General features: G+C 38.3%; 1 protein-coding gene across 5 annotated transcripts in view; it reads left to right on the forward strand.

Annotated features, from left to right (window-relative positions):
• Positions 1–26,855, forward strand: part of Smad2 (SMAD family member 2) — a 77,430-nt gene that overhangs the window by 39,451 nt on the left and 11,124 nt on the right. For 4 of the 5 annotated variants that reach the window (XM_045143321.1, XM_045143322.1, XM_045143320.1 and 1 more), the window contains exons 3-6: positions 14,813–14,902; positions 15,904–16,097; positions 17,111–17,245; positions 19,188–19,262. In XM_045143321.1, coding sequence (XP_044999256.1) covers positions 14,813–14,902; positions 15,904–16,097; positions 17,111–17,245; positions 19,188–19,262 — 494 coding nt within the window. The remainder of the gene's footprint in view (positions 1–14,812; positions 14,903–15,903; positions 16,098–17,110; positions 17,246–19,187; positions 19,263–26,855) is intronic. The other variant, XM_045143324.1, reaches the window with a different exon arrangement.

A 26,855-nucleotide genomic window follows, 5' to 3' on the forward strand; every position in this document is an offset into this window, starting at 1 on the left:
AAGCAAGTTAACTATGGGATTTAAAATAGTAATTTTATAATAGCAATCATAGGTTTTCAGTACCAGGAATGAATTCCCTCCCATGGAGTAGGTCTCCAGTCCAATCAGAGAGCACTTAGTTTCTTCTAAAATCATTGTACCAGTTGGCATATTTGACCTTTCTATCCTACTGTAAGGCTTGCAAGGTCTACTGCTGATTAAGTCCATTGACAACTTCTCTTCCCCCTAAAGGCGGCATGCTACACAGCTCTTTCTAGAGTCCTGTCAGCTAGTCAACTGGGAGGAAGCTTCTAGCTCATCTCCAGCTTGATTTCTTAGTGACCTGCAGTCCAAGCATGTGCAGTCTTCAGCAATAGGGTCTTACCAGCTAGTTCTGGTGGGCAATCAAGAGCCTTGGCAATGGCCTGTAATGTTTTGGGGGCATCAGAGACCTCATTGGCCAACAACTTGTCCCATCTCCAGCACTGAAAATTTTCTAACAATCTATGACTTCTGGACACAGCATTATCTACTTCCACAGGGTGCTTCTTCCTAAACTGTCTTTTTTAACATATATATTATTAGCTAGCAAAGAAGTAGTTTTCCTTGTGGCTATTCATAACAACTTAAACTTTTGTTAACTTTCCTCCTTCCACTCCTCTCCTGTGTCCCCTCCCATGACCCCATTTAGACCTTCCCTGTGTTTACATACCTACTATGCCCTTTCCTCTCCTCCCTCCCTCATAACATCCCTTTCTAGCTTCCTGGTCTCTACTACTGACATTCGCTCCAACTCACATACATATCTACACATTGTTAGTTAGATTCACACATGAGAGAGAACATGAGGTATTTTTTGACTTTCTAGTCCCAGTTTTTTTAGGGCTTTTATTGTGAAGGGATGTTGGATTTTTTTTCAGAAGCCTTTTCTGCATCTGCTTAGATAATCTTGTGATTTCTGTCCCTCAACCCATTTATATAGTGTATTACATTTATTGATGAGATAAAGCCCACCTGATCAGAGTAAATGAATGATCTTTTTGATGTTCCTGTGTTGTTTGCCAGTCAGTATTTTGTTGAAAACGTTTGCATCTATGTTCATGAAAGTCTGCAACTTTCTTTTTTTGTTTTGTTTTTGTCTGGTTTTGGTATCAGGGTAATGCTGGATTCATAGAAAGAGCTTGGTAATATTCCTTTCTCTTCTGTTTATGGAAAAGTTTGAGAAACATTGGTACTTTTCTGTAAAGGTCTGGTAGAATTCACCAGTGAATCCATCTGAGCCTGGACTTTAGTTTGGAGATTTATGACTGCTTTGATCTCATTGTTTGTTATAGGTCTGTTTAAATTGTTTGCCTCATCTTGCTTTAATTTTGATAGGTCATATATATTAGAAATGCATCTGTTTCTTTGTGATCTTTATATTTAGTGGATTTTATGTTTTTAAGGTGATCTTATTATGGTTTTCTGAATTTCTTTGGTATCTCTTGTAATGGTACCCTTTTACCTCCTCGCTTTACTAATTTGTGTCTCCTCTCTTTCTGGTGGTCATTTATACTAAGGGTTTGTCAGTCTTGTTTATGCTTTGAAAGAACCAACTCTGTTTCATTGATTCTTTGTATTTTTTGTTGTTGTTTCTATTTCATTAATTTCCATTTTAATCTTTGTTATTTCTTCCCATGTACTGATTTTTAGTTTGCCTTGTTCTTTTTCCAAGGCCTTAAGGTGTAACATTAAGTTACTTACTTGTGACCTCTCTAATTTCTTAATGTAGGTACTTAAAGCTATAAATTTCTCACTTAAGACTGCCTTTATTATATCCCATAGGTTTTAATACATTGTTTTTATTATCGTTTGATTCTGTGAATTTTTTTTATTTCTCCAATGATCCATTCATCATTTGTTTAGTTCCTTAATGTAGAAAAGGAAGGAATACTACCAAACTCCTCCTATGAGTTTGTGTATGTTGTATAGTCTTTCTTGCTATTGATTTGTTAATCCCAGTGTAGTCGGAGTACAAGGAATTATTTCATCTTTCTTGTATTTGTTAAGATTTGCCTTGTGTTGTTCCTTGTCTGCCACCTCATTTTGAGGCAGTCTCTCTCTCATTGATTGTTATGGAAATTTCTTCTCTGCCTTCCATCTTGGCTTCAGTATTCTGGGATTTTACAGAAGCCTGCCACAGTTTCTGGCTTTTTACCTGGAGGTGGAAGCACTTTAATCCACTGAGCTCTCTCCCCTGCCCCCCAGTATTATTTTACAATATATGATTCTAGGTCTTCATTGAAGTCCTCCACACATTCATTTTGCCCATTTAAAACATTTTTATTTTTATTTATTTGGTGGGGGGAAGAGGGAGAGGATGGGCACACCAGGGCCTCCCGCCACTATAAATGAACTTCAGACATGCTCTACTTTGTGCATTTGGCTTATGTGGGTCCTGGGGAATTGAACCTGAGTCCTTTGGCTTTGCAGGCAGGTGCCTTAACCAATAAGCCATCTCTCTAACCCATTTTGCCTATTTTTTTTATGTATTTATAACAGTTACTTTGAAGTCCATTTGCCAATTCTAACATTATTGCATGTTCTTTGGATTAACAATCATGCTTTGCTGCCTGTTCACATGTCATGTAAGTTTGGTTGTATGCAATATGTCACATATAGTGTATAGAATTTATGTGTAAAAGAATTATAAATGATGGCTTTATGAGTATGCTCTGTTTGTGTTGGCTGACAGTGAGAAAGGCTGATTGCTTTAATCTAATCAGGTGTCAAACTAAGTTGGGACTGGGTTGCATTTTGATTTGATAACAGTCTAGCGCTGGCTTATACCTCTTCTGCAAACAGGACTTCCTGGGATTTTGATTGAAAACCTGGCAGGCTGTCATGAAACCCTGCAAACATTGGAACTTCTGTCCTTTAATGGCTTGAGTTAACTTTCTAGCCTCAGTTTTAAAGTCTCATAAGCATGTTGAGGGGAGAGACTTGTGCTTTGGATAGTTTTGCTGTGGTCTTCCCTTCAGAAAGGCTTCTTTCCCAGACCAATCCTGACCTGCATCTGGGCACTGCAGTGAGCACAAAGGAGGAAATGGTGGTTGTGAGCTGGACTAGAAGGTTTTCTCTTTAAAAAGTATTTTTATTTATTTGCAAGAAGAGAGAGAAAGTATGCATGGATGCATGCCAGGGGCCTCTTGCTGCTGCAAATGAACTCCAGATGCATGCACTGCTTTGTGCATCTGGCTTTATGTGGGTCCTGGGGGATTTAACCCACTCCAGCAGGCTTTGTAAGCAAGCACGTCATCTGCTGAGCCATCTCCCCAAATACAAAGTTTTCTTTTTAACTTTTGCTTCATCTGGAGCTTGTTACTTTGGTAGTTCTCCGTGATCTTTGAACAAGGTTTTTCCTTCTCTTTCTCTTGTTAATACAAGAACATTGATGATGTCCTGCTTTTATATCTTACCTGGAAGTAGGACTAACAACAATGTGATTCATAAAAGTAACCTATATTCATGATACGGTGCTACAGCATTCCTGTGGGACTTGCAGAAAGGATTTCCTCAAGAAAAGCATTGCTACACTTAAAACTCTTCACTCACAGCCAGGCGTGGTGGTGCACGCCTTTAATCCCAGCACTCAGGAGGCAGAGGTAGGAGGATCATCATGAGTTCAAGGCCACTGTGAGACTACAGGATGAATTCCAGGTCAGTCTGGGCTGGAGTGAGAACCTACCTTGAAAAACAAAACAACAAAACAAAACAAAAAACCCTCTTCTTCACTCACATATAAACCATATAAAATATAAATGCAGGGGAAGTAAGGACCTTATTATGAGAAGTTACTTGGAAGAGGGGTATCAGCTATGGCATTTCCCCTTCAAATTGAAGGTGTTCATAGGAACAGCTCTTCAGCTTGGCATGTGTCTGCTAAATTTTGAGAGATACAAGGTTCTTGGCTTCTGTTGAGAAAAAAAGCCTAAAAAGTGAAACCAGCCAGAGCTGCCCTAGTAAGCCAGTGGAGTAAGAATATGCTGAGAAATAGCCTGCCTTTTCAGAGTGGGATGGGTCAAAAGTGCAATGGACTAAGCCAACTAGGAAGATAGCAGAAGTAGCTTTGAAAGGATCAAGAAGCCTAACTTGGTTGGGAGATGGGGGGTGGCCAGAGTAATCTCAGCAGAGCAGCCTGAGAAGCTCCTGTAGCCAGAGAACGTGGAGGAGGAAAGCATTAGCATTTGAGTACTTGACCTCCATGTTGTTGCCATTGCTGTCCCATCAGAACCCTTCTCTTCTGCTAGTCCAGAACTTGGAGGTGAGCCAGAGAGGTGCTTATAAATAACATCTGGGAGCTGGAGAAATGGCTTGCCTACAATACAAAGCCTAGTGACCTGGATTTGATTCCCCAATAGCCACACAAAGCCAGAGATATACAAGGTGGCACATGTGTTTAGAGTTATTTTGTAGCAACTGAAGGCCCTGGCACTACCATTTTCTCTCTGGATTTTTTTTTTTTTATTTTGTTTTTTTTTTACTTTTTAATTTTATTTATTTGAGAGTGACAGAGAAAGAGGAAGATGGAGAGAATGGGCACGCCAGGGCCTCCAGCTACTGCAAACAAACTCCAGATGTGTACACCCCTTTGTGCATCTGTCTATCGTGGTTCCTAGGGTATTGAGCCTTGAACCGGGGTCCTTAGGCTCCACAGGCAAGCATTTAACTGCTAAACCATTTCTCCAGCCCCAAGTGGAATTTTTAATTTATGAAGAGATTTGTCATTAGTACCTGTCCCTGAACATGACTAGAGGGAAAAAAGCCTTGATGTTTCTGAGGAAAATATTTTGACCCTACTTGTTTCATGTGTTGTCTGCTTCCTGCTTTGGAACTTAGGGTTCTGAATTGGTGGCTATATGCAAGGGAAAATTTATGAGGGAAATGTAGGGTTGCCATATACATCTGCAAGAAATCCATGCCATTTTAAGAAAGCAAACAATTTTATTTTAGCGTATACTATGTGACCCCAGTATCTGTTAAGTTATCCAGTGACTTTTTCAGAGTATTTTGTCAGCAACTTTAACTAGAGTTTTCTTCTATTAACATTTTTTTTTTTCCTCCTGAAGTAGTTAGTTAATGTTTATGATCAAAATCCAGGGTTGTAGCTTTGCTTTGCTTTTGTGTTGCTATAGGAGGAAGTACTGTGAAATGCTCATTTTTGAGGCTTTTCAGAAACTGATCATTAATAAATCAAATTGAAATAGGTATGGCAAATTCTTCTTGAAACTATGCTTTGAGCTGGAGAGAACTTAGCGGTTAAGTCGTTTGCCTGTAAAGCCAAAGGACCCAGGTTCGATTCCCTGGGACCCACATAAGCCAGATGCACAAGGTGGCACATGCATCTGGAGTTTGTTTGCAGTGACTGGAGGCCCTGGCATGCCCGTTCTCTTTCTCTCAAATACAATCTGTTTTTAAAAATTATGCTGTATAACTCTTGTTTGTATATAAGAGGATATGATTTCTTTTATTAGGGACAGTAATGATGGTAGAAAGTTATTTTTATTTATGTTGAGGATAATAGAACTGAAGCTTATAATGAAAAGTAACAAAGATGTTCTCTTTAGCTTTTATAAATCATGGCTTATGGAATTTTACTGGGTGTAAATAAGTTAGTTTGCATATACTACCTAAACATTTTTAGCCTCTATATATGCCAACACTTTGTCAGCTTCAGAATGCTGTGCAAATGTGAATGATTATTTGGTGGGATGCTAATTTCAAGAAAGATGTACAGGATAAGAATATTTCCTTACAACCAGATTCAAGCATTGCAAAAATGAATGACTTTAACAAGATTTTGTCCTATGTAGCCATCCTTTTTTGACATTTGTATATTCCAGATTTTTATGCTCTTAATTTCGAAGGTTAGAATGATGTACTTCCTTTCTATTCAGATACCTTTTGTCATTCATAATTGAATTATTAAAAACTATGTGTGAAAATAAATTAAGAAAATCCATATGTTATATTACTTAAAGGTCTTTGAGCTCTTTTCAGTGTTAGCTACAGTTTTTAAGTAAAAAATTTCTATTTTGGGAAGGACGTGAAATCTTCCAACAACCCATTTTTAGACTTGATATTTAAATCTTTTCAGTGACAGGGAATATTTTATGCTTGTGGAAGATATTTTGTTATTTTTTTTATAAGCAAGAAACATCTAGGGGGATCTCAGGTAGTATTTTTTGACATGACACTTTAAAGGTAGAAGTGAAAAATACTGGAGAAATCTTATCCCCTGATTCTTCCTTCTGTATCTAAGAACGGCTGTACCAATCTAAAGAGTGGAAGTATTACTTATTATGAATGTGGGTGAAAAAATTATTGGAAGTGTACTTTAGTGATATACAAAAAAGGGAAAATATAAGGGAATAGGGCCAGTCCAGCAACACAGTGAGTTAACTTTCAAAAGTTAGTCAGTGAAATTCACTTGGTTAACAAAAGAGAAAAGACGTAAGATCACCTTATTCGGTCAAAATCATCTGACAAAGTTCATAACCCATCCATGATAAACACCCCCAGCAGGTGAGATTTTCTCAGTTTGGTCAAGGACATTTAAGAAACATAAATAGCTAAGAATATACTTCATCACAGGAGACATGCTTTCTCTAAGTAAATGTTTCTTTTATTTTAGTGGAGGACCCAGTCAGTGGAAAGAGTTAAAATATATTGGGGCTGGGAGATAACTTCATTAGAAAAGTGCTTGCCACACAAAGTGTGGTTTTGGATCCCTAGCATCCACTGAAAAGCTGGGTGTGGGACCATGTTTGTAATACTATCCCAGGGAAGAAGAGTCAGGAGTCCCCCCTGGTTACTGGCTAGCTAGCATAGTTGGTGAGCTCCTGGTTCAGTGAGAGGCCCTGTCTTAAAAGATAAGGTGGAAATGATTGAGATACCTGACATCGGCCTCTGGCCTCCACATGGGTCCCACACATACAAAATATGTGTGCACACACACAGAAAAGAGAGAAAAACACAAAGCTTTGATGGGCAAGAATGACTCAGTATCTGTTTGTAGGTGCTATGGTGGTTAATGTAGGAAGCCCTAGGGAAGCCACACAGGCACTAGAACTGTGAGGAAATGCCGCAAGGCCATTCTTGACAGCTCAGTATCTGCCTGAACAGAAGAGCTCTACATGACATTTCAAAGGTTTTGTTTGTTTGAGGTAGGGTCTCATTCTAGTCCAAGCTGACCTGAATTCATTATGTAGTGTTAGGCTGGCCTTGAACTTAGTATGATCCTCCTATTTCTGCCTCCTAAGTGCTGGGCCTGAAGGCATGTGCCATATTTCAAAGTTTTGCTGAAGGAAATGAGGCAGAATAAATGAATGGGGAGTTTTGATTCTGGTATATCAAGGTATGTTCTTTTCAGACTGTACTCCCTCACATAACTGGCTACTTGGTTGAAGTAACACAAGGTAGTCAAGAAAGGGGACAAAAAGCATAATTTAGAGAGCATTTGACACTTGGAAGAAAAGAATGGCATGGATGGATTTGCTTTTTTTCCATGCAAAGTTCAGGTAGGTGAAATTCCAGTACAAGACCCACTGTGTTTCTGGATTGAACCAAATGTCAGACTTGAACACATTGCTAGTAAAAAGTGAGGAGAGAATCCCATTAAGGAGCGAGCTACCAGGATTCCCTTAGATAACTTACAGACAAGTTGCTGAAAATCACAGAGCCCTAAATCACGCAGGTGTGGGAAGACAGGGCACTTTCAACAAAGAAAATAAAGGTTACAAAATGATTTGAATTGCTCAAAGACAAGTTTGTAATTTGAGTCCTACCCACCAAAGCAAAAAATAATTAGTAGAAGAATATAACAGAACCTAGAATCTCCATTACAACACTCACCAGGTCTTACATACAATGCTAAATTACTCAACTTATGGAGAGCAAAGAAAATGTAATCCTTCCTCATGAGGAGACCAACCATGAAATAACTTACATGTTGAAACTGCAAGACAGTAAGCTGCTAGATCATGTCTGTAAGCTGAAGCGTTCCATAATACTAAATGAGAAGGTGTCCCAAGTGCTAACCTCAGTAGTCAAGAGGTGGATTATGTTAATTCAATTGCCACACTTTATTCACTCTTCACACATTAATTAAGCCAGGTTCTTTTCTCTGTTATCCTCTCAACTATCATAAACCCTTGAGGCACTCACTTGGGAAGTCAGTTGGTCCGCGTGCGATTTCTGCTTTGTCTGCTCCACTCCATGCCAGGCTGCTGAGGGTTCCCACGGGCTGCTCTTTCTGGTGGCGGGTGTGGCAGGTATCAATACAGAGAGGGACGTGGAATCTGACTCTCTGAGTTGAGTGATAGTATTCTGAGCTTTTGCTGGGATGTTTATGTCCATTTTTTCCCTCAGTCATCCTGGCTGCTGATAGCCACCTGAGGGTTAGCTCATTTGCAATAAGTGCGCAGCTGGTCTCTGGTCATGGCCCCCAGTTCCCATGGTGATGTTGTTGCTGCTGGATGAGTGCCCCATTTTACTTAGAATTATTACTAGTCTTAACTATGGCTCCTAACAGAAGGCTTAAGTTACTTGACTTCAAGACTTAGAACATGATTCTGGCTTAGAGAAAGAAATAAACAGCGCAAAAAGATCAAACCTTTACTTGACTCTCTGAATCAAGATGCCATGGAAATCCCAAAGTGAAAGTGTTTGAATAGAGTACTGAAACTTGGATATCTACATGAAAGAATGAGTCTGACCCCCCTGCCTTACACTATTTGAGAAAATTCTAGATAAATCATCATTCTCATTTATAAGGAAGATGATAAAACTTCTTTAAGAACATATAGAGTATATTTTTAACTTGGGAGTAGGCTTTTTTAGTTTTCATTTTTTATATTTGTAAACAGGAGTGTGCCAGAGCCTCCTGCCACTGCAAACAAACTCCAGGTGTATGTGCCACTCCGTGGGTCTTGTGTGGTGTAGTAGACAACTTCGAGGTTGCTGAAATGAACTTCCAAACCAGGCACAGTTATGGAGAAAGGAATATTTATTGAAGCTTACAGATTGAGGGAAGTTCCATACTGGCAGAAGAAGCTGGCCTGCTTTCACAGGTCCAGGCAGACAGAGAAAAGCCACAAACCAAAAACCTAAAGCCACACCACACAGAAGTACACATGAGAAATTTCAGACGGAACTTGGGCCCTTTGCGTATCTTTAAATTGAAATTCCAAATCCACCACCACACCTAAGGGCTGGATCCTAAAATCCACCAGTGACATCTCCTCTAGCCAGGTAACTGGAAATCTAATTTATTCTAAAGAACTTTTTTTAGGTGTTTTTTTTTTTTTCCCCCAAGAACATGATTTTGTTTTGACTTTTTACAAAGGATACTTTAGTTGCAGACTTCCCTGCTGGCTTTATTCTTTTTTTAAATTTTTTTATTTTTCAAGGTAAGGTCTTGCTGTGGCCCATGCTGACCTGGAATACACTATGTATGTAGGGTGGTCTCGATCTCATGGCAATCCTTCTGCTTCTGCTTACCCTCCTGAGTGCTGGGGTTAAAGGCTTGTGCCACCATGCCTGGCTTGAGAAGTTTTATTTATTTCTTTGAATTCTGTACTGATGTTCCATTGTCATATGACTTTCATTGTTTCCTTGCAGAAATTATTGGTGATTTGTCTTTGTATTTAGTGGATTGTTCTTCCCTGGCTTTGGATAAATAGAGTGAATATAATTTCAATTACAGTAAAAATGGATTTATTCAGCAACTACTACAGTAAGGGAAGGGATGAGTTTTAACTTATATACAGATACCTGGACATCGAAGGGGGAGGGAATAGAGAGGGAGAGTGAACAGAGTGCTAGGCAAAGTCGAACAGGTTAAAATAAACAAATAAAAACAAAAGGATCATTCACATCAATGTAGTTAGGCTCATCTCTGTGTCTGTCAATGGATTTTACTTAAGTCAGGGCTCTAGCATCCTTTAGATTGGAAGAGAGGCAGGCCTTCACAAACCTTCCTGATTTGAAGGCATCAACATATTCCTAAGAGCAGGAAAGACTCGACAATAGAAGTGCTCAGACAAACAAACGGGCGGGTGGGCATTGCCTAGCTGAGTGTTTGGAGGAGTAAGTACCAAGTTCTCTTGGTAGCTTTCTTTCTTTCTTTTTTTTAAATTATTTATTTATTTGAGAGAGAAAGACAGATAGAGGGAGAGAGAGAGAGAATGGGCGCGCCAGGGCTTCCAGCCTCTGCAAACGAACTCCAGACGCGTGCGCCCCGTTGTGCATCTGGCAAACGTGGGACCTGGGGAACTGAGCCTCGAACTGGGGTCCTTAGGCTTCCCAGGCAAGCGCTTAACCGCTAAGCCATCTCTCCAGCCCTCTTGGTAGCTTTCTTAATTACTTTCTTGTCATCTCTTTGGTCACAGCAACAAGAAATGCCTTGAGGGAGAGTTCATTTCAATTTACAGTTGGATGTTGTAGTCTATCATGGAAGGGAAGGCATGGGCAGAAGCTGGTCACATTCAGTCTCGGACTCCAGTCCATGGGATGATGTGGCCCACAGTGAAATTGTATCTTCCCACCTCAGTTAACCTAGTTAGGATAATCCTTTATAGGAATGCCCAGAAGCTTTTTTTCTTAGGTGATTCTAGCTCCTGTCAAGTTGAGAGTCCCTATAAACCATCATAGCAGCCTTAAACTATTATAGACAGGAGCTCAAAATAGGGGCTTGATTAACCATGGAGCTATTCCTACTTGTTTCTTCTTGGGTATTTAAGTTGAAAAAATGTTTCAGGAGTTGAATATTTTAGCCATTTTTTCCAGCCTTTATGATTCCATGTTTTTCTTTCTGTTCTTTCTGTCACTGCATGTTACTAAGACTATTCATTTTGTTTATCAGTCTTTTGATTTTAGCGCTGCTGTTGTAGTAATTCTGCTAATCTGACTTCAAATTCCCTAGCTTAACTGTCTCAACTATTGGGTCTTTTAAATTCTGAGTTAGTAGTTTCCAGATTTATTATTTCTTTTTTTTTGTTGTTGTTGTTCATTTTTTTTAATTTATTTATTTGAGAGTGACAGACAGAGAGAGAAAGACAGATACAGGGAGAGAGAGAGAATGGGCGCGCCAGGGCTTCCAGCCTCTGCAAACGAACTCCAGACGCGTGCGCCCCCTTGTGCATCTGGCTAACGTGGGACCTGGGGAACCGAGCCTCAAACCGGGGTCCTTAGGCTTCACAGGCAAGCACTTAACCGCTGAGCCATCTCTCCAGCCCCAGAGTTACTATTTCTTTCTGATTTATTTTTATAGTTTCCAGTAGTTGAGATTCCTAATCTGTTCATAAGGTTTTTCAACATATTCATAATTATTACTTTAAGATTCTTTTGTAAAAAATATTCTATTTGAGAGATAGAGTAAGAGGCAGACAGAAAGGGAGAGAGAATGGCCGGGTCAGGGCCTCTAGCCACTACAAACAAATTCCAGATACATATGCCTCTTGGTGCATCTGGCGTATGGAAGTACTGGGAAATTGAACCTGGGTCCTTAGGCTTTGCAGGCAAACACTAACCGCTAAGCCATTTTCTCCAGCCCTAAAAATTCTTTTTATAATGAATATTTTGGCATGTGTGTTTTGTGGTGTATGCATGTGCACATGCTGATGCAGTGTTGCATGTATTCACCTGTGGCAGCCACAGAACACCAGATGTCGGCCTCCATCACTGCTTTGTCTATAGCAGGCCCCAATGACTATTCAGTCTCTGTTACCCACAGAACTGGGATTATAGACATGTGTGGCCACACCCAGCTATTCACTTCAGTTTAGGTCATACAAACTGGGACACTCTCAGCCTCTCATGCTTGTACAGGAAGCACACTTAACTGCTGAGCCATCTCTCCAGCCCCATAATTACTTTCAAATTCTTGTCTGGAACCTGTTTCTGTTAACTAGGAGTAATTTTTAGTTATTTTTGGTTGTATACTGGATATTTGTTCTAGCAAGTAGTTTTTAGTGGCATCAGATAACCAGATTTTGCTTCTGATGTTGGCAACAACTGAAATTTCAGCTTCAAACTTCCAAATGCTGGTTTCATTGGACACCTATTGTCTGTCCCCATGTGTAATTAAGAACTTGGGCAGAGTTCCTATTTCAGATTCTTCCTATGGAGTTCAGGGCTAGAGTTGTGTTGTTCTGGCTAGCTGAGATTGGGTACTGCCTCAGGTACAAAGCCTTAGGAAGTCTTCAACAGTTTTTATCTGTTCCTAGTCTGTCTCTTATTTTCAAATACTTTGTTAGATTGGGTTCAGAGGCTGCTGAACATGGCTAGAGCCCATCTTCACTCTTTGTGCATTCTTTTACTAGCTGTACACTTGTAATTAAAGAGAATTTATAATGTGCTTCAGAGTCTGGTTGGGCCAGTCTCTCCCTTCTCAGCATTTTCCTGGTTGTACTTACTTGGAAAATCTTGAATGAAACTTTTTGAAATGTTATTTTTATAGTAGATTACAACAGATTTATAAATTAGGGATTTTTTTCCTTTGGTTAGTATACTTTTGTTTAGTTACATTGTTTCTTTGTATAATTACATTTATTCTAGATGCTTTGTATATGGTGTTGTAAGTTGGATCCTTATTAAAAATATTTTTCTAGCTAGGTATAGATGTACATACCTACCTGTAGTCCCAACATTTGGGAAGCTGAGGTAGGGTTTCATGTGAGGCAAGCCTGGGCTACGTATTGAGATACTGCTTTACAATAACTACCCCCTCCATATGTAATGCATATCTAAAATACAAACAACCAGAAATTTTACTAGCTAGAATCAAATTCAATATTTTTAAATAAATTTTCCAATGTTGTGAGGGAGGTGTAATAAATGATAAAGCTGAGACTTAGCCATACCCCATGATGACATTCAGAAAGTGGCTGAGTTAGGTAGGCTTTGGGTTTGGGTTTGTTTCTAGATGGATTATATGTTCTTAACAATTGCTTTATTTCAGGGCTTAAATAGAGCACAACTTGAGGCCTAGGTGCCCTATTTTATATTCTTGTTCTCATGAGTTGTGAGGTCACATAGTTCGTGTGAAATGTTCTTTCTAGTATAACAGAATCGCCACTGGTCTGTACTGTTAATGATGGCCCTTGAATTGATTTTGAAGAAGCAGCTGTATACTATTCCTTACGAGACTCTTAAATTTAGGTGGCATACTGTGCTCTGTTTCTAAGAAAAGAACCGTTGATGCCACAATCATGCTAACATCAGCGCATCTTTAAAAGGTGGGGGAATGTCTAAATTGTCCCCTCATTTTTGGCCTTTGCTGAGTTTTGTAGTTTGGCAATGTTTGTACCCCCAAAGTGAGAGTATCTGCATTTTAAAGTGGTACAGGATCTTCTCCCTCTCTCCCTCCCCCCCACCCAGTGCCTCTTAATCAGGGGTTTCTTGTAGCTAGCTAGCTGTTAAAGGGAGTTGTAGCCCAGCATATTGCACAGTTGTGTTGCCTACCCTCAGGAAGCCAGCACTTTCTCTGTTGCCCTTGAAATTATTGATCCAGTTAGTTCATTGGCAATGTGTAAATTTGGAATTTAATCAATTGTGTTTTTAATTTATGTGTGTATGTGAATACATACCACAGTGTGCGGGTGGGGGAGCTCTGTCAGACAGGGTCTCTTGCCCCACTGCAAATGAACTGTCTGACTAAAAGGAACATGAGACTAGCTGGCCCAGAGCTTCAGGTTCTGCTAGTTCTGCCTCTTGTTGTAGTCCTGTTGGGATCATCACTTTATATCTCTCTGGCTTTACGTGAATGCTGGGGAATTGAATCCTTGAATCAAGACAGGGTTTGCTAACAAGTCATCTTATCTCCCTAGTCCCAATTTTTTTTTTTCATGTTGTTTTGAAATGTTCTTTTCCCTCCATGAAGTATGTGAGAAATGGTATTGAGTTTAGAAATTACCTTTGTTTTTAAAGTACAGCTTAGCACCCGAGAGACATGATGAACCAAAGTTCATGCTAACCCTTCTCCCAAAGACAAAAAAATTACATTCAAATGAAGTAGCAGGAAAAATAGAGTTGTCTTTGGCTTGCCCATGTTCTGGAAAGAAATGCAGAAGAAAATTTTTAAGTTTGCTATAGTAGAATAACTTAAATTTGTCTACTTTGGCTGTTACAGTGATAAAGCAATGAACATGTTCAGTAAAACCGAATATTGCAAATAAATTACCTGAAAATCTTGACTTGGATATGTTTATGCTTTTTAATTTTAATTTTTGAGTCAGTCTCATGTAGATCAGGCTGTCCGTGAACTCAGTCATAGCCAAGATGATCCTTGAATTCCTGATTCTGTCTCCCAACTTCTGGGATTACAGGTGTGTGCCACCAGGTCCAGCTAATATGTGCTTATTTTAACTGGAATTTTTCTTATATTAAAAATGCATATTTACAGCTATTGTTAGGTAGAGTCTTTGTTCCTGTTTTTCTCAAGATTGATAAAGGAAGCACAGGTAGAAAGCCTGATGGTATAGACCTAGGTCTTTTGCCTTGTTAAAGAAAATTAGAAACAACATAGGAATGAGTACATTAGGTTAGAGAGCATTGGTGTTCACATTTTTAAAACATAATCATAACTTATCTGGAGTCACATGTTCCATTTTATTGGCTTCCTTCATATAGAAAATATAGTCGCCAGCACTAAACCCCTATGAGAGAGTGAAGCAATGTATATTTTCTGGGTGAAGGAAGCATTCTGTACATTCTCCATGTTTTACATCATGGTATTCTGAATAACCATGCTTCCATGTTCACATCAATTTTTTGTTTTTCAATTTATGCACAGCACTTGCTCTGAAATTTGGGGACTGAGTACACCAAATACGATAGATCAGTGGGATACAACAGGCCTTTACAGCTTCTCTGAACAAACCAGGTGAATATGCTGCCCTCTCTGGAATCCTAGAGCTCTGTGGGAGGGGGGTGTTTCGGAAGACCTCTACTGGGTTGCTTAGTATAATTTTGCCTAGGATGTTTCCTTAATGTGAAATAAGGCATAGCATTTAAAAAACCTGCTTGCCAGTATTAAAAATATGTTTCAGCTGATGTTCTAATCAATGCAATTTTAGTTTTTAATCTTCTTTCAATTATTGTGTCCCCCTAAAGAATAAGAATTTTTTGATAACTATACTTACTGTAGTTCAAGATTAGATGCATATGTTATTGGCCTAATTTTTAAGTAGATACATGACCAGATTTTGCTAAATTTCTTGTTATCATGTAAATCTCATCTTTATACTAATACATATTTACAGAATCTCTTGCATCACAATTAACAGTAATAGGCTAACTTGTTTTTTTTTTGTTACCTTTTTTGAATCATCTCATTCTTTTTTCAGCATATTAGTATTTGTCCATTTCATCTCATTCATTACCATCTGCATTTATGTGTGAGCTATATAAATAAACTTCAGATAGTAAAACAGTCCACACTGAATAAATAATTAGTTACATTAGTCTAAGTAAGTTATTATCACATCATTGTTGGTATTTATCATTTTTCACACTACCTTTTTTTGATAATCAACTACCTACAGAATGAAAGCCCTTTGAAAGAGTTTGGCTCATTAAAGATGGATGTTGACAAAAAGGTTTTCAAGTATAATCATATGACATGAAAAGATGAATTTCCCCAAGTGGCTAACCTTTCATTGGCATGTGAGTCATTCCATAGCATATTGATAGGCAGCATCTGCTAGTGTGTTGCTTACTTGGTAGGTCCATTCACGACTGCACTTTCTTCCTGGTTCTCACTAAAACTAACGCAATGGCTGTCCTTTCTTTATGCTCTTAGAGTATTAATTTAGCCCTTTTCTCCAAGACTACTTTTTTCCTTTTTAAAGTTCCCTCCTTTCTTTTCCCCTTGCTTCCCAATAGGTCTCTCGATGGTCGCCTTCAGGTTTCACATCGGAAGGGTTTGCCACATGTTATATATTGCCGGTTATGGCGCTGGCCTGATCTTCACAGTCACCATGAACTTAAAGCAATTGAAAACTGTGAATATGCTTTTAATCTGAAAAAGGATGAAGTGTGTGTAAATCCTTACCACTACCAGAGAGTTGAAACACCAGGTAGGAGAACTGTGGGTTTTTTTTCCTGCTTTTAAATTAAATGGCTAAACTGAAATATACTTGTATAAAATTTTAGCATAAGATTCTTACAAACTATTTTAAATTAAGCATCATTCTTGGTAGGATTGAAAAATGCTTTTTAAATTTTTTTATGGAACAAAACTTTTTGAAGGGAAAGGATATGTATGTTTCTTGGGCTAGTATACTCTTGGACATCAAGGTACATTTCCAAGAAATGCCACAGATTTGCTGTCTTTTAGAGTGACCCTGAGAGCCTTCCTCCCTCACGTCTGTGCAGCAGTGCCTGTTTTCACACATTTTTCTCTGCACATGCCTTCAGAAGTAGTGGATGACAACACTGTATAGGAGCAATTTAGCAAAAGTCATTGTAAAGCTTCCTTCAGTGAGCTGTGAACCCAAAACATAAAAATACAAGAAAAGAAAAGCTGTGTTTTTCTAGTTTCTTGCTTTTTTTTTTTTTTTTTTCCTTTTTGTTAGCATCTTTATTCATTTTTCAAGCAGAGACAGAGAGAGTGAGCATGGGTAAGTCAGGGCCTTTTGCTACTGCAAATGAACTCCAGATACATGTGCTACTTTGTGCATCTGGTATTGTGTGGGTACTTTGGGATCAAACCCAGGCCATCAGGCTTTGCAAGCAAGTGCTTTTAACTGTTGAGCCATCTCTCCAGCCCAAAAGCAATGTTTTTAGAAAAATTCTTTAATTTGACTGCAGTGAAGACAGATTTTTTTAATGTAATTTTGTAAATTCTTACAATAATACAGTATTGACAGGGCCATATTGTTCTCCAAAGTACAAAACACACATGAGCTTGGAAATGTAGGTAATGGAGTATATAAATAAAGCTACGAGCAGATATTCCAGTTTCCAAATATCTACTGTAATAACAAACTGGTATGCCCCAACTTTTAAAAATGAAGTTGTTGTCGCCTTCTACCTTGTGAAACCTTCCAGTGAAACCCTCTCCCCCTCTGGATTTCTGTGATTCTTGCAGTTTTACCTCCGGTGTTAGTGCCTCGGCACCCTGAGATTCTAACAGAACTTCCACCGCTGGATGATTATACCCACTCCATTCCAGAAAACACTAACTTCCCCGCGGGAATTGAGCCACAGAGTAATTACATCCCAGGTATTTTCTTCTGGATCTCCTATAATATGGGTAGATAACAACCTTGTAAAACTGAGGGATTGGTAATGTGGTTTTGCTTTTTAAAAATACTATTACATATTGGATAGAAAACCAGATGTGTTGGGTCATTATTTTGTGTGGTCTATGTCCAGTATATTAAGCAGTTTTGTTTAGAGCAAACTTATGCTTTATATTTCATTTTCTTTTGCAGTGGTTATTCCAAGTCCTGTGAGAAACAAAAAAGATCTTAGTAAGTTTTGGTTTAGTGATTGAAGCCCAGAGATGCAGAATGAAAGCATATTAAATAATTCAGGAAAAACAGTATTCCTGAAACTAAAGATTATTTCTCAGATAATTTGATAATGTTTAACATTTCTATAGTAGGTAGAATATTTTAGTTCTGTTAGATAATAGCAACATACTGAAAATTAGAAAACCTCTTTCTTAATGTTCATGGACCTCAGTAACTTCTAATGAAAATGAATGAATTGAACTACATGGTTCTTACATTCCACTCATTTTATGTGACCCAGTAATACCCTTATAGTTTTTAATTATTTTTTTTAAGAAAGCAACTAATGTTTTGTTACATACTGCCCCTTGCTTTTCCCTTAGTAGAACTAAAGGTGATAGATAGTATGATAAAGAGTGAGGTATATTCTTGCAAGGCGTGGTGGCACATGCCTTTAATCCCAGCACTTGGGAGACAGAGGTAGGAGGATTTCTGTGTGTTCGAGGCCACCCTGAGACTACATAGTGAATTCCAGGTCATCTTGGACCACAGTGAGACCCTACCTTGAAAACCATATTCTGGATTTCTCTTCTCCCCTCCTATCTCTCCTTTCTCTCCCCTTTTCTTTCTCTCCCGGTCTTCCATCTTTTTTTTTTATTTTATAAAACTAGAAACATGTAGAAACGCAAAGACTTCCAAGTACTTTTAAACTTTTTTAGTGTGTTCTGCCATGAGAGTAATACTAATTCATTGAAGGAAAAGTTAGACTTTTTTCAATAGCTAGTTTACCAGATACAAAGTAGTTTCTAATAGTTGTAATTTTTGATTACACAATTTTATTTCAAAAGACAAATTAAGGTTGTTTTATTGGTTTTTTTTTTTTTAGGGTTTGATAAATTTTGAGAAGGAAGGGTACAGACAGTGGAGTAAAATGAGGGCAAAGGGAATTATTAAATAGGACATTTTCTTTATTTAGCTTCTTTGTCATAATCCTGGCTAGAAGTGGGGTGCATGTGTTCCATGCGATGAAGAAGGGAAGTGTCATTTATGTGGGAATTACTATTACTCAATAATGCTAGCAAATTAGGGTGTGAGTACACCATATTGTAAGAGACATGTCACAGAATTACTTGCAAAGGACAGTGTTCACAGTGTTTAGTGCCTTCACATGTGGAGGTGTTTGCTCTTACTTTTTGTCCTTTGTTTCTTTGACTAGATAGATGTTAGCACTTTGTAAAGTAGAAAATTAGAAGCAACGTGTACTAACCGCTTTTTTTGGACACAGGTTTTATCTGTTCTAAGTGGTTGCAAAGCCAGTATTTCACTGTGTTTCATTTCAGGAGGACATTTAACATTTTCTCTAAAACTCAAACACCTATTCTCAATTTATAGATAATGATGGAAGTGGGTAAAGAAATAAGATGAAGTGTCTTAAAATTCAGATTTTCTTAGACATTTGAGCTACTGATGTTCAAACTGGCAAAGTCTTCATCTGTTGAAATTTTTTAGCTTTAAATTTTTTTAGCTTTAATCTTTAAAATAGTGCATAATGATATGAATTCTTTTTTTGTTTGAGCATAGAAAGGTAAACATTTTTGGTGATTTTTAAAAAAACCTTTTTTGTTGTTCTTTGGAGTGATTCATTGGCTGTAATTGGTAACTGGGAGAAAAGTTGACATCAAGTTAATTAGATTTTTTTCTAAACTGTAGAAACACCACCACCCGGTTATATCAGTGAAGATGGAGAAACAAGTGATCAACAGTTGAACCAAAGTATGGACACAGGTAAATATGTATTCCTCAGTTCCTCAGTGTTGCAGTCAGGTTCTCATTGCTGGCAGAAAACACCTGATCCAGAGCAGCTTGTGGGGGGAAAATGGTTTGTTTTGTCTTATAGACTTTAGGGGAAGCTCCAAGATAGCAGGGGAAAATGATGGCATGAGCAGAGGGTGGACATAACCTCCTGGCCAACAGAAAGTGAACAACAGCAACAGGAAAGTGTTCCAAAACACTGGCATTGGGAAACTTGCTATAACACCCATAAGCCCGCCACCGACAATTCATTCCCTCCTGCGGGCATTACTTCCCTAAATCTTTATCAGCTGGGGACTTAGCTTTCAGAATACCTAAGTTTATGGGAGACACCTGAATCAAACCACTATACTCAGTAATGAAACAAGATCCTCATTAATGAATTCAGCCAACCACAGATGGAAAATTGGTTCTAGAGTGGATGTAGTGGCTCATGTCTGTCATTCCAGCACTTGGGATGCTGAGGTTAGGTGAGTTCCAGGCCAGCCTGGTATGCAGAGTGAATTTCAGGTTAATCTGGAATAGAATGAGACCCTTCCTTTAAAAAGAAAAAGAAGTAGCAAACGTTGGTTTTGTAAATTGAACAGGTGCAGTTCTTTTTATTTTGTAGTCCCTAATGGTACAGTGTTTACACATCATTTACTATGGAGACTTGACTATCTGTAAGATTTTGATATGTGCAAAGGATCCTAGAGTCACTTTCTTCATAGATACCTAGGGACTGCCATACATTTTTTGGATTGTTTGAAACTTCCAAGATAATCTTTCTAAATTTTGATAAGTTCAAAAACATACCAAAGAAAGAAAATCTTGGATCTGGTTAACATATGACTTATCAGGAAGGGTCATGTTGTTCCCAAAAAATGAACATGTGTTTATCTTACACAAAAATTGTTAGAATTTTCTCTCATTGAACTAAATGAAAAATTTTAAATACTCAAATGTTTTTTTCTTAATTTTTTTGGTTTATTTTTGTTTATTTACTTGAGAGACAGAAAGAGGCAAAGAAAGAGAGAGAAAATGGGCACGACAGGGCCTCCAGCCACTGCATACAATTTCCAGACGTGTGCGCCCCCTTGTACATCTGGCTAACGTGGGTCTTGGGGAATGGAGCCTCGAACCGGGGTCCTTAGGCTTCACAGGCAAACGTTTAACTGCTAAATCATCTCTCCAGCCCTGTTTTTATTTTTTCTTAAGTATTCTGTGCTTTTGCTTAAAGCTTTATTTCCCTGTGAATGAAAATCTCTCTCATAGAAGACAAGAATAAACCAAGTAACACGTTTTCAGAGGGATTTGAGAATAGGAGTGGGGAGACCAGCTTTTCAATATTGTTGATTTCAGTGAGTTCTGAATTACGGTAATTTACGTGATAGTTAGCTATAGTATCCAAACAATGATGCTGAAGTTTTAACTTAACAGTAATAAACTCTACACACATCTGAGGCAGCTGAAGAGATAGATCAGTGGTTAAGGTACTTGCTTGCAAAACCTGATGACCCAGCTTTGCTTCTCCAGTACCCATGTAAAGGCAGATGCAAAAAGTATGTTGGCAGTGGCAAGATTCCCTGGCATAATTATTCATTCTTATTCTCACTCTAAGAAAAAAATAAAAATAAAAACTACACACATCAACACATTCAACTAGTTGTTAGGTAACAAAATGTATTACTCAGGGGCCTTGTGGCACATGCCTGTAATTCAAGTACTTGTGAGGATAAGGTAGGAGGATTGCCATGAATTTAAGGCTAGCCTAGGTTACAGAATGAGTTTTAGGTCAGCCAAGAATACATTAGAACCCTAGCTCAAAGTATAACCCAGTAGAACAAAGAAAATTATCAGTGAAACTATACTGTCCATTTTGATTTATCCGTTCTCTCTGTACCTTGAAGATTAGCCTTACAATTCTTCCAACAATCTGATTTTTTTTTCTCTATAGCCCAGGCTGACCTGGAATTTACTATGTAGTCTCAGGGTGGCCTTTAACTCATGACAATTCTCCTACCTCTGCCTCCTGAGTGCTGGGCTTAAAGGTGTGTGCCACCACACCCAGCAGTTTTGTTGTTTTGAGGTAAGGTGTCATTCTAGCTCAGGCTGATCTGGAATTCACTGTATATTTCAGGGTGGCCTTGAACTCATGGTGATTCTCCTGCCTCTGCCTCCCAAGTGCTGTAATTAAAGGCATGCACAGCTTTTTTTTTTTTTTAATTAAATTTTGAGGGGTTGGAGAAATGGCTTAACAATTAAGGTGCTTGTCTGCAAAGCCAAAGAATCTAGGTTTGGTTCTCTAGTACCCATGTAAATAAGATTCATAAGGTGGCACATGCATCTGGAGTTGGTTTGCAGTGGCTGGAGGCCCTGGCACTCCCATTCTTTCTCTATCTGCCTCTTTCTCTCTGTTTCTTTTTCTTAAATGAATAAATAAAAATAAAATATTTTTAAAAATTAAATTTTGAGCTGGGTGTGGTGGTGCACACCTTTAATCCCAGCATTTGAGAGGCGAGGTAGCAGGATCACCGTGAGTTTGAGGCCACCCTGAGCCTACATAGTAAATTCCAGGTCTGCCTGAGCTAGAGTGAGACCCTACCTTGAGATAAAATAAATAAATAAATAAAGTTTTGAGACAGGTCTTATTGGTAGCCCATACTGACCTCAAACTCAGATCCTCTTGCCATAGTCTCCCAATTTCTAGGACCAAGTACATTGCTTAATTCAAGGGGAAAAGGGGAGCATTTACAATAATCATTTCTTTGTATTGTTCTCATCATTCCACCAATGGGAAAAATCCTAGATGTCTTATACAGAAACTTTTCACTTTATGTAATCTCACATGTCAGTTCTTGGGATTATTTGCTGAGCTGCTTGAGCCCTTGTTAAAGTCTTTGCTTATGTCTGTATCTGAAAGTGTTTTCCTCTAGTTGTGTCCATAGTTTCACATCTTAGAAATGGAGTCTTTGATTTGTGGGCTTTTTGACCCACTCGGCCAGAGCCCCCACTAAAGGGTGTTGTTGAGCTGTATCTTCCCTCTTGTTTCTTTCCCTGCTTTTCCTAATATTACGTAGTAGGGGTTACGACAGTTACTGAATCATTAAAGATGAACTAGACTAGTTCCCAGCAGTGAAGAGGACAAGTGGTTTATTTCAGCATTTGTTGTAATAAAGCTAAAAAGAGAGAAAGCTTGGGTGCTGTAGTTCCATCAGTAGAAATCTTCCTGAACAAAAAAAAGAGAAAGAAGTCTTTTTTTTTTTCTTCAATTTTTGGTTTTTTTGCTCTAGCACAGGCTGACCTCGAATTTGCTGTGTAGTCTCAGGATGGCCTCAAACTCATCACAATCTTACTCACCACTACCTCCCAAGCACTGGGATCTAAAGGCGTGTGCCACCATGTCTGGCTGAGAAAGAAAGCTTCCTGGCACTATTCGTACATTATTGAAAAGTGATATTCCATAAGTATTGCTTTTGTTATCTGATTTTTGCTGCCATTGCTAATTTATTATATTTCAGCATATTGAGTCTTTTTTTTTTTTAGTTAAATTAAAACACTTATTAAAAATTTTGCATAAGCTGGGCGTGGTGGCACACACCATTAATCTCAGCACTCAGGAGGCAGAAGTGGGAGTATCACTGTGTGTTGGAGGCTACGCTGAGAGTGCGAAGTGAATTGATACTTGTTATCATTTGTGTATCAGGTGGTGCGTATATGTATCTAGCTTTTAGTCTTTTTCATGCAGATAACCTGGTTTTCCCACCATCAGCTGCTGTTACAGACCCTTGTCAAAGATGAGGTGGTTGCAGGTGTAGCTATGTGTGGGTTTGTTTCTGAGTCCTTTAGTCTGTCCTCTTGGTCTGTGAATCTGTTTTTGTCAGTACTGTGCTGTTTTTGTTACTATGGGTCTGTAGTATAAATAACCATACTCTAAATGACTTGTAAACTATCCACACAAAAATGTGAATATGGGTGTTTAGAGCCACTTTATTCATAGCTTTGAAAGATTGAAGCACAACCAAGATGTCCTTAACAGATGTATATCCAGACAGTACACTCCTACTCAGTATGTGGAAGAAATGAGCTATTAAGCCATGAAAAGATATGGAGGAATATTAAGTGCATACTAGTAAAGGAAAAAGTCAATCTGTAAAGCTATATACTGTTATGACCCAGCTAGTTAATGTTTTGAAAAAGGCAAAACTATGGAGACAATACTCAGGTTAGGGATTGCAGAGAAGAGAGAAGTAAATAGGTGAAGTCTGTGGCATTTGTAGGGCAGTGGGGATGTCCTATGTGGTGCTACAAATGGAGACACATTATACATTTGCCAAAACCCATAGAAAGTCAACACCAGGAGTGACCCTAATGTAAACTGTGTGCCTTTGAAAATGGTGTATCAGTGTAGGTTCAGTAATCTTAGGACTTGGACCACTGTGGTATGGGAATTGAGAGATATATGGGACTGCTTTGTACCTTCCATTCAACTTTGCAGTGACCCCAGAACTACTTACAAAAAGAACAGTTGTGGGGGGGGGTGTTGGTTTTTATTAGATAATCTCACTCTAACCCATGCTGACCTGGAACTCATTCTGTAAGTCCAGGCTGACCTTGAACTCACAGCAATCCTCGTGTTTCAGCCTTCCAAGTGCTGAGATTAAAGGTATGTGTCACCACCACACCTGGCCTTGAACAGATTTTTAATGTCATCTCCAAATATATTAAAATAGATTTAAAAACTGGGGTAAGGGGTATTAGGAGATATAGCTCAGCAGTTAAAGGTGCTTTCTTACAAAGCCTGATGGCTGGGGTTCAGTTCTCCAACACCCATGTAAAGTCAGACAGCAAAAAATTGTGGCAAATGCATCTGGCTTTGTTTGCAGTGGCAAGAGACCCTGGTGAGTCACGCCTCCCCTCCACACACAAGTGCTCATCTACACATGCACCCAACAAATAAAATTGTCCCAGCAGTTGGGAGGTAGAGGTAGGAGGATCACCATGAGTTTGAGGCCACCTTGAGACTACATATTAAATTCCAGTCAACCTGGGCTAGAGTGAGACCTTATATCAAAACAAACAAACAAAAAAAAAACAAAACAGGGGAAGTATAATAAATATATTAAATTTCTAAATTTACAATTAGAAAAAAAAATTTTAAGTTAATAGAAAATATGAGATTATACTATTTGTAAAAAACAATATATCAAAATTAGCAGATGTCAACATGTAGTGACAGTGCAAAGAAACACAAGCTCGTAAGTTAGTTCTTGATGAGTCTAAACATGCTGGGAAAGTACTTTAGCACTTATAAAAACATTTAATGCTTCATTTAAAAAAAATTCTACCAATATATGTGCACTTGTATGTAAAAGATACATGCTCAGGGATTTCTCTAGATGTCTTAGGGACAAGGAGCATACACTGCTGAGTCCAGCTGGCTGATAGCATGAGAACAGTGCTGCCTCATAACTGCTAGACCAGGTGTGAGCAGGATTTGGAATGACAGGAAAAACTCATAGGTAATTAGTAGTTATTTCCCTCTGTTTGAAAATAATGTTTCCTTAAAAAAAAAAAAAAAGCTGCTGTTTAATAACTTGTTGGTTTACTTTAAAGTTTTAAAATTGTACGAGCCTTTCTTTTTGTTATTTGTGAATCTAACTTTTATCATTTCTGAAGTAAGTCCTAATTGTTCTAAATAAATTTTAACCCTGTTGGCCACTTATAATGCATATTTAATAGAGGTGTAGACAGTTTAAAGAATAACTAAATAGTGCCTACATTTCTAATTTTTTTTTTCTGGATTTGCTTCAGGAAACAGCAGTGGATTTTCGTTTATTGTTCTAAATATATTTTGACCTTTCTTATATGTACTTGTTGTAATTTGTCAACAGATTTTTTTAAACTGAGGAACAAAGAAAAATTATAGTTGTGTTATTGAAGACTGTTCTGTAATCTGAAAAAAATTAAGTCATTACCTGTTCTTTTTTTCTGTCTGGGGGTTGCCATTTCACTCTGGTTATCTGACATTTTATGTCATGGTTACATTGTTATATGGCGAAGCTGACCTCCCTTACTTTGTGCATGTGAATGTGGAGCAAGAAATTTGTTAGCTGCAGTTTCACAGGAGAATTCTACTGAACTTTTAAAGAATGTGCTGTGAAAATACAACTTAAATTGTTGCAGAGTACAGGAAAAGACATAAAGCTAAATCATCACAACCTTGATCACAGAATCTTACAAATAGCTCTCATGCAATAATACCAGTGGCATTGCTTATAGAGAGTACTTGTGGGACAATAATCATCACAGTAGCTTATACACAGTACTAATGTAATAATGCTCCTTAGTATTGCTTATAGACAGTGTTCAGGTAATGATACTTGTCAATATTGCTTTTGAGAGTTGATGCGGATGTTCTGAATAAGTGATTTTCTAGCTTCAAAGCTAAGTACTTTGCCTAGCGGGAAAATTTTAGACGCAAGACAAGGGCTACTTTTTTAAAATGAAATGAATAATGTTACCATTATTACTGAACTGACTGGGCCCCAGTAATTCTGCATGATCAACATTGGGAAAATTAAGTCATTAAACAGATAACATATTTGCAACCCTGACCATGGAGGGGCTTAATTTTTTTAATCATAAAGAACCTCCTACAAATCAGTAAACAGTAGACCACAAGAGGAAAATCGGGCAAAGAATGGACTGTTTGCCAAAAGGAAATACAGTATAAATAAGAGTAAGGAAGGCATCTTGATGTTCCTTAAAAGAGAAATGTGGGGGAAAACAAAACAACAACAAAAACTAATACTTGGGGCCTGGAGAAATGGCTTAAGGCACTTGCCAGCAAAACCAAAGGACCCAGGTTCAGTTCTCTAGTTACCCATGTAAAGCTAGATTCAGAAAGTGGCACATGCATCTGGAGTTCATTTGCAGTGGCTAGAGGTCCAGGCATGCCCATTCTCTCCCCCTCCCCTTGATCTCACATAAAATAAATAAATATAAATACACATACACACACACACACAACCTATTATTGGAGACAGGGTTTTATAGCTAGACTATGTTGGCTTCAAACTTGGCATGTAGCTGAGGCTGGCTTTACATTTATGATTCTTCTGCCTCTACCTCTTGAGTGCTGGGAATACAGACAAGTGCCACCACGGCCACCTTACAGCTAAACTTGTACAGACTCATGTTTTCATCTCTCAGCACTTAGACCTTAGGCATTTCATTACCATCAGTGGTGGCAACGAAATGCCTATGATGATTTATTTTGTTTGGTTTGTGAATTACTAGGGATGGAACTCAGGCCTACTGAGTACTAGGCAGGTACTTTACCACTGAGCCATGCTTTCTCAGCCTTATAAATGATAATTTAACCACAATCTATCAAAATTTATAAAGATCCTAGCCCTTTGACCCGGCCATCTCTTTGTTAAAAATGTCTTTTTTAGATTGAGAATAAACAAGTGTATAAGCTGATTCATTGCAGTCTTGGTTCTTAAAGCAAAAAACATTGGGAAGAACCTGAATATCTCTCATAGTGTACCATGATGTAAGATCTGGCCACTGGCAGATACA

The sequence above is a fragment of the Jaculus jaculus genome, chromosome 2 (assembly GCF_020740685.1).
Source record: "Jaculus jaculus isolate mJacJac1 chromosome 2, mJacJac1.mat.Y.cur, whole genome shotgun sequence".
NCBI classification, from domain to species: Eukaryota; Metazoa; Chordata; class Mammalia; order Rodentia; family Dipodidae; genus Jaculus; species Jaculus jaculus.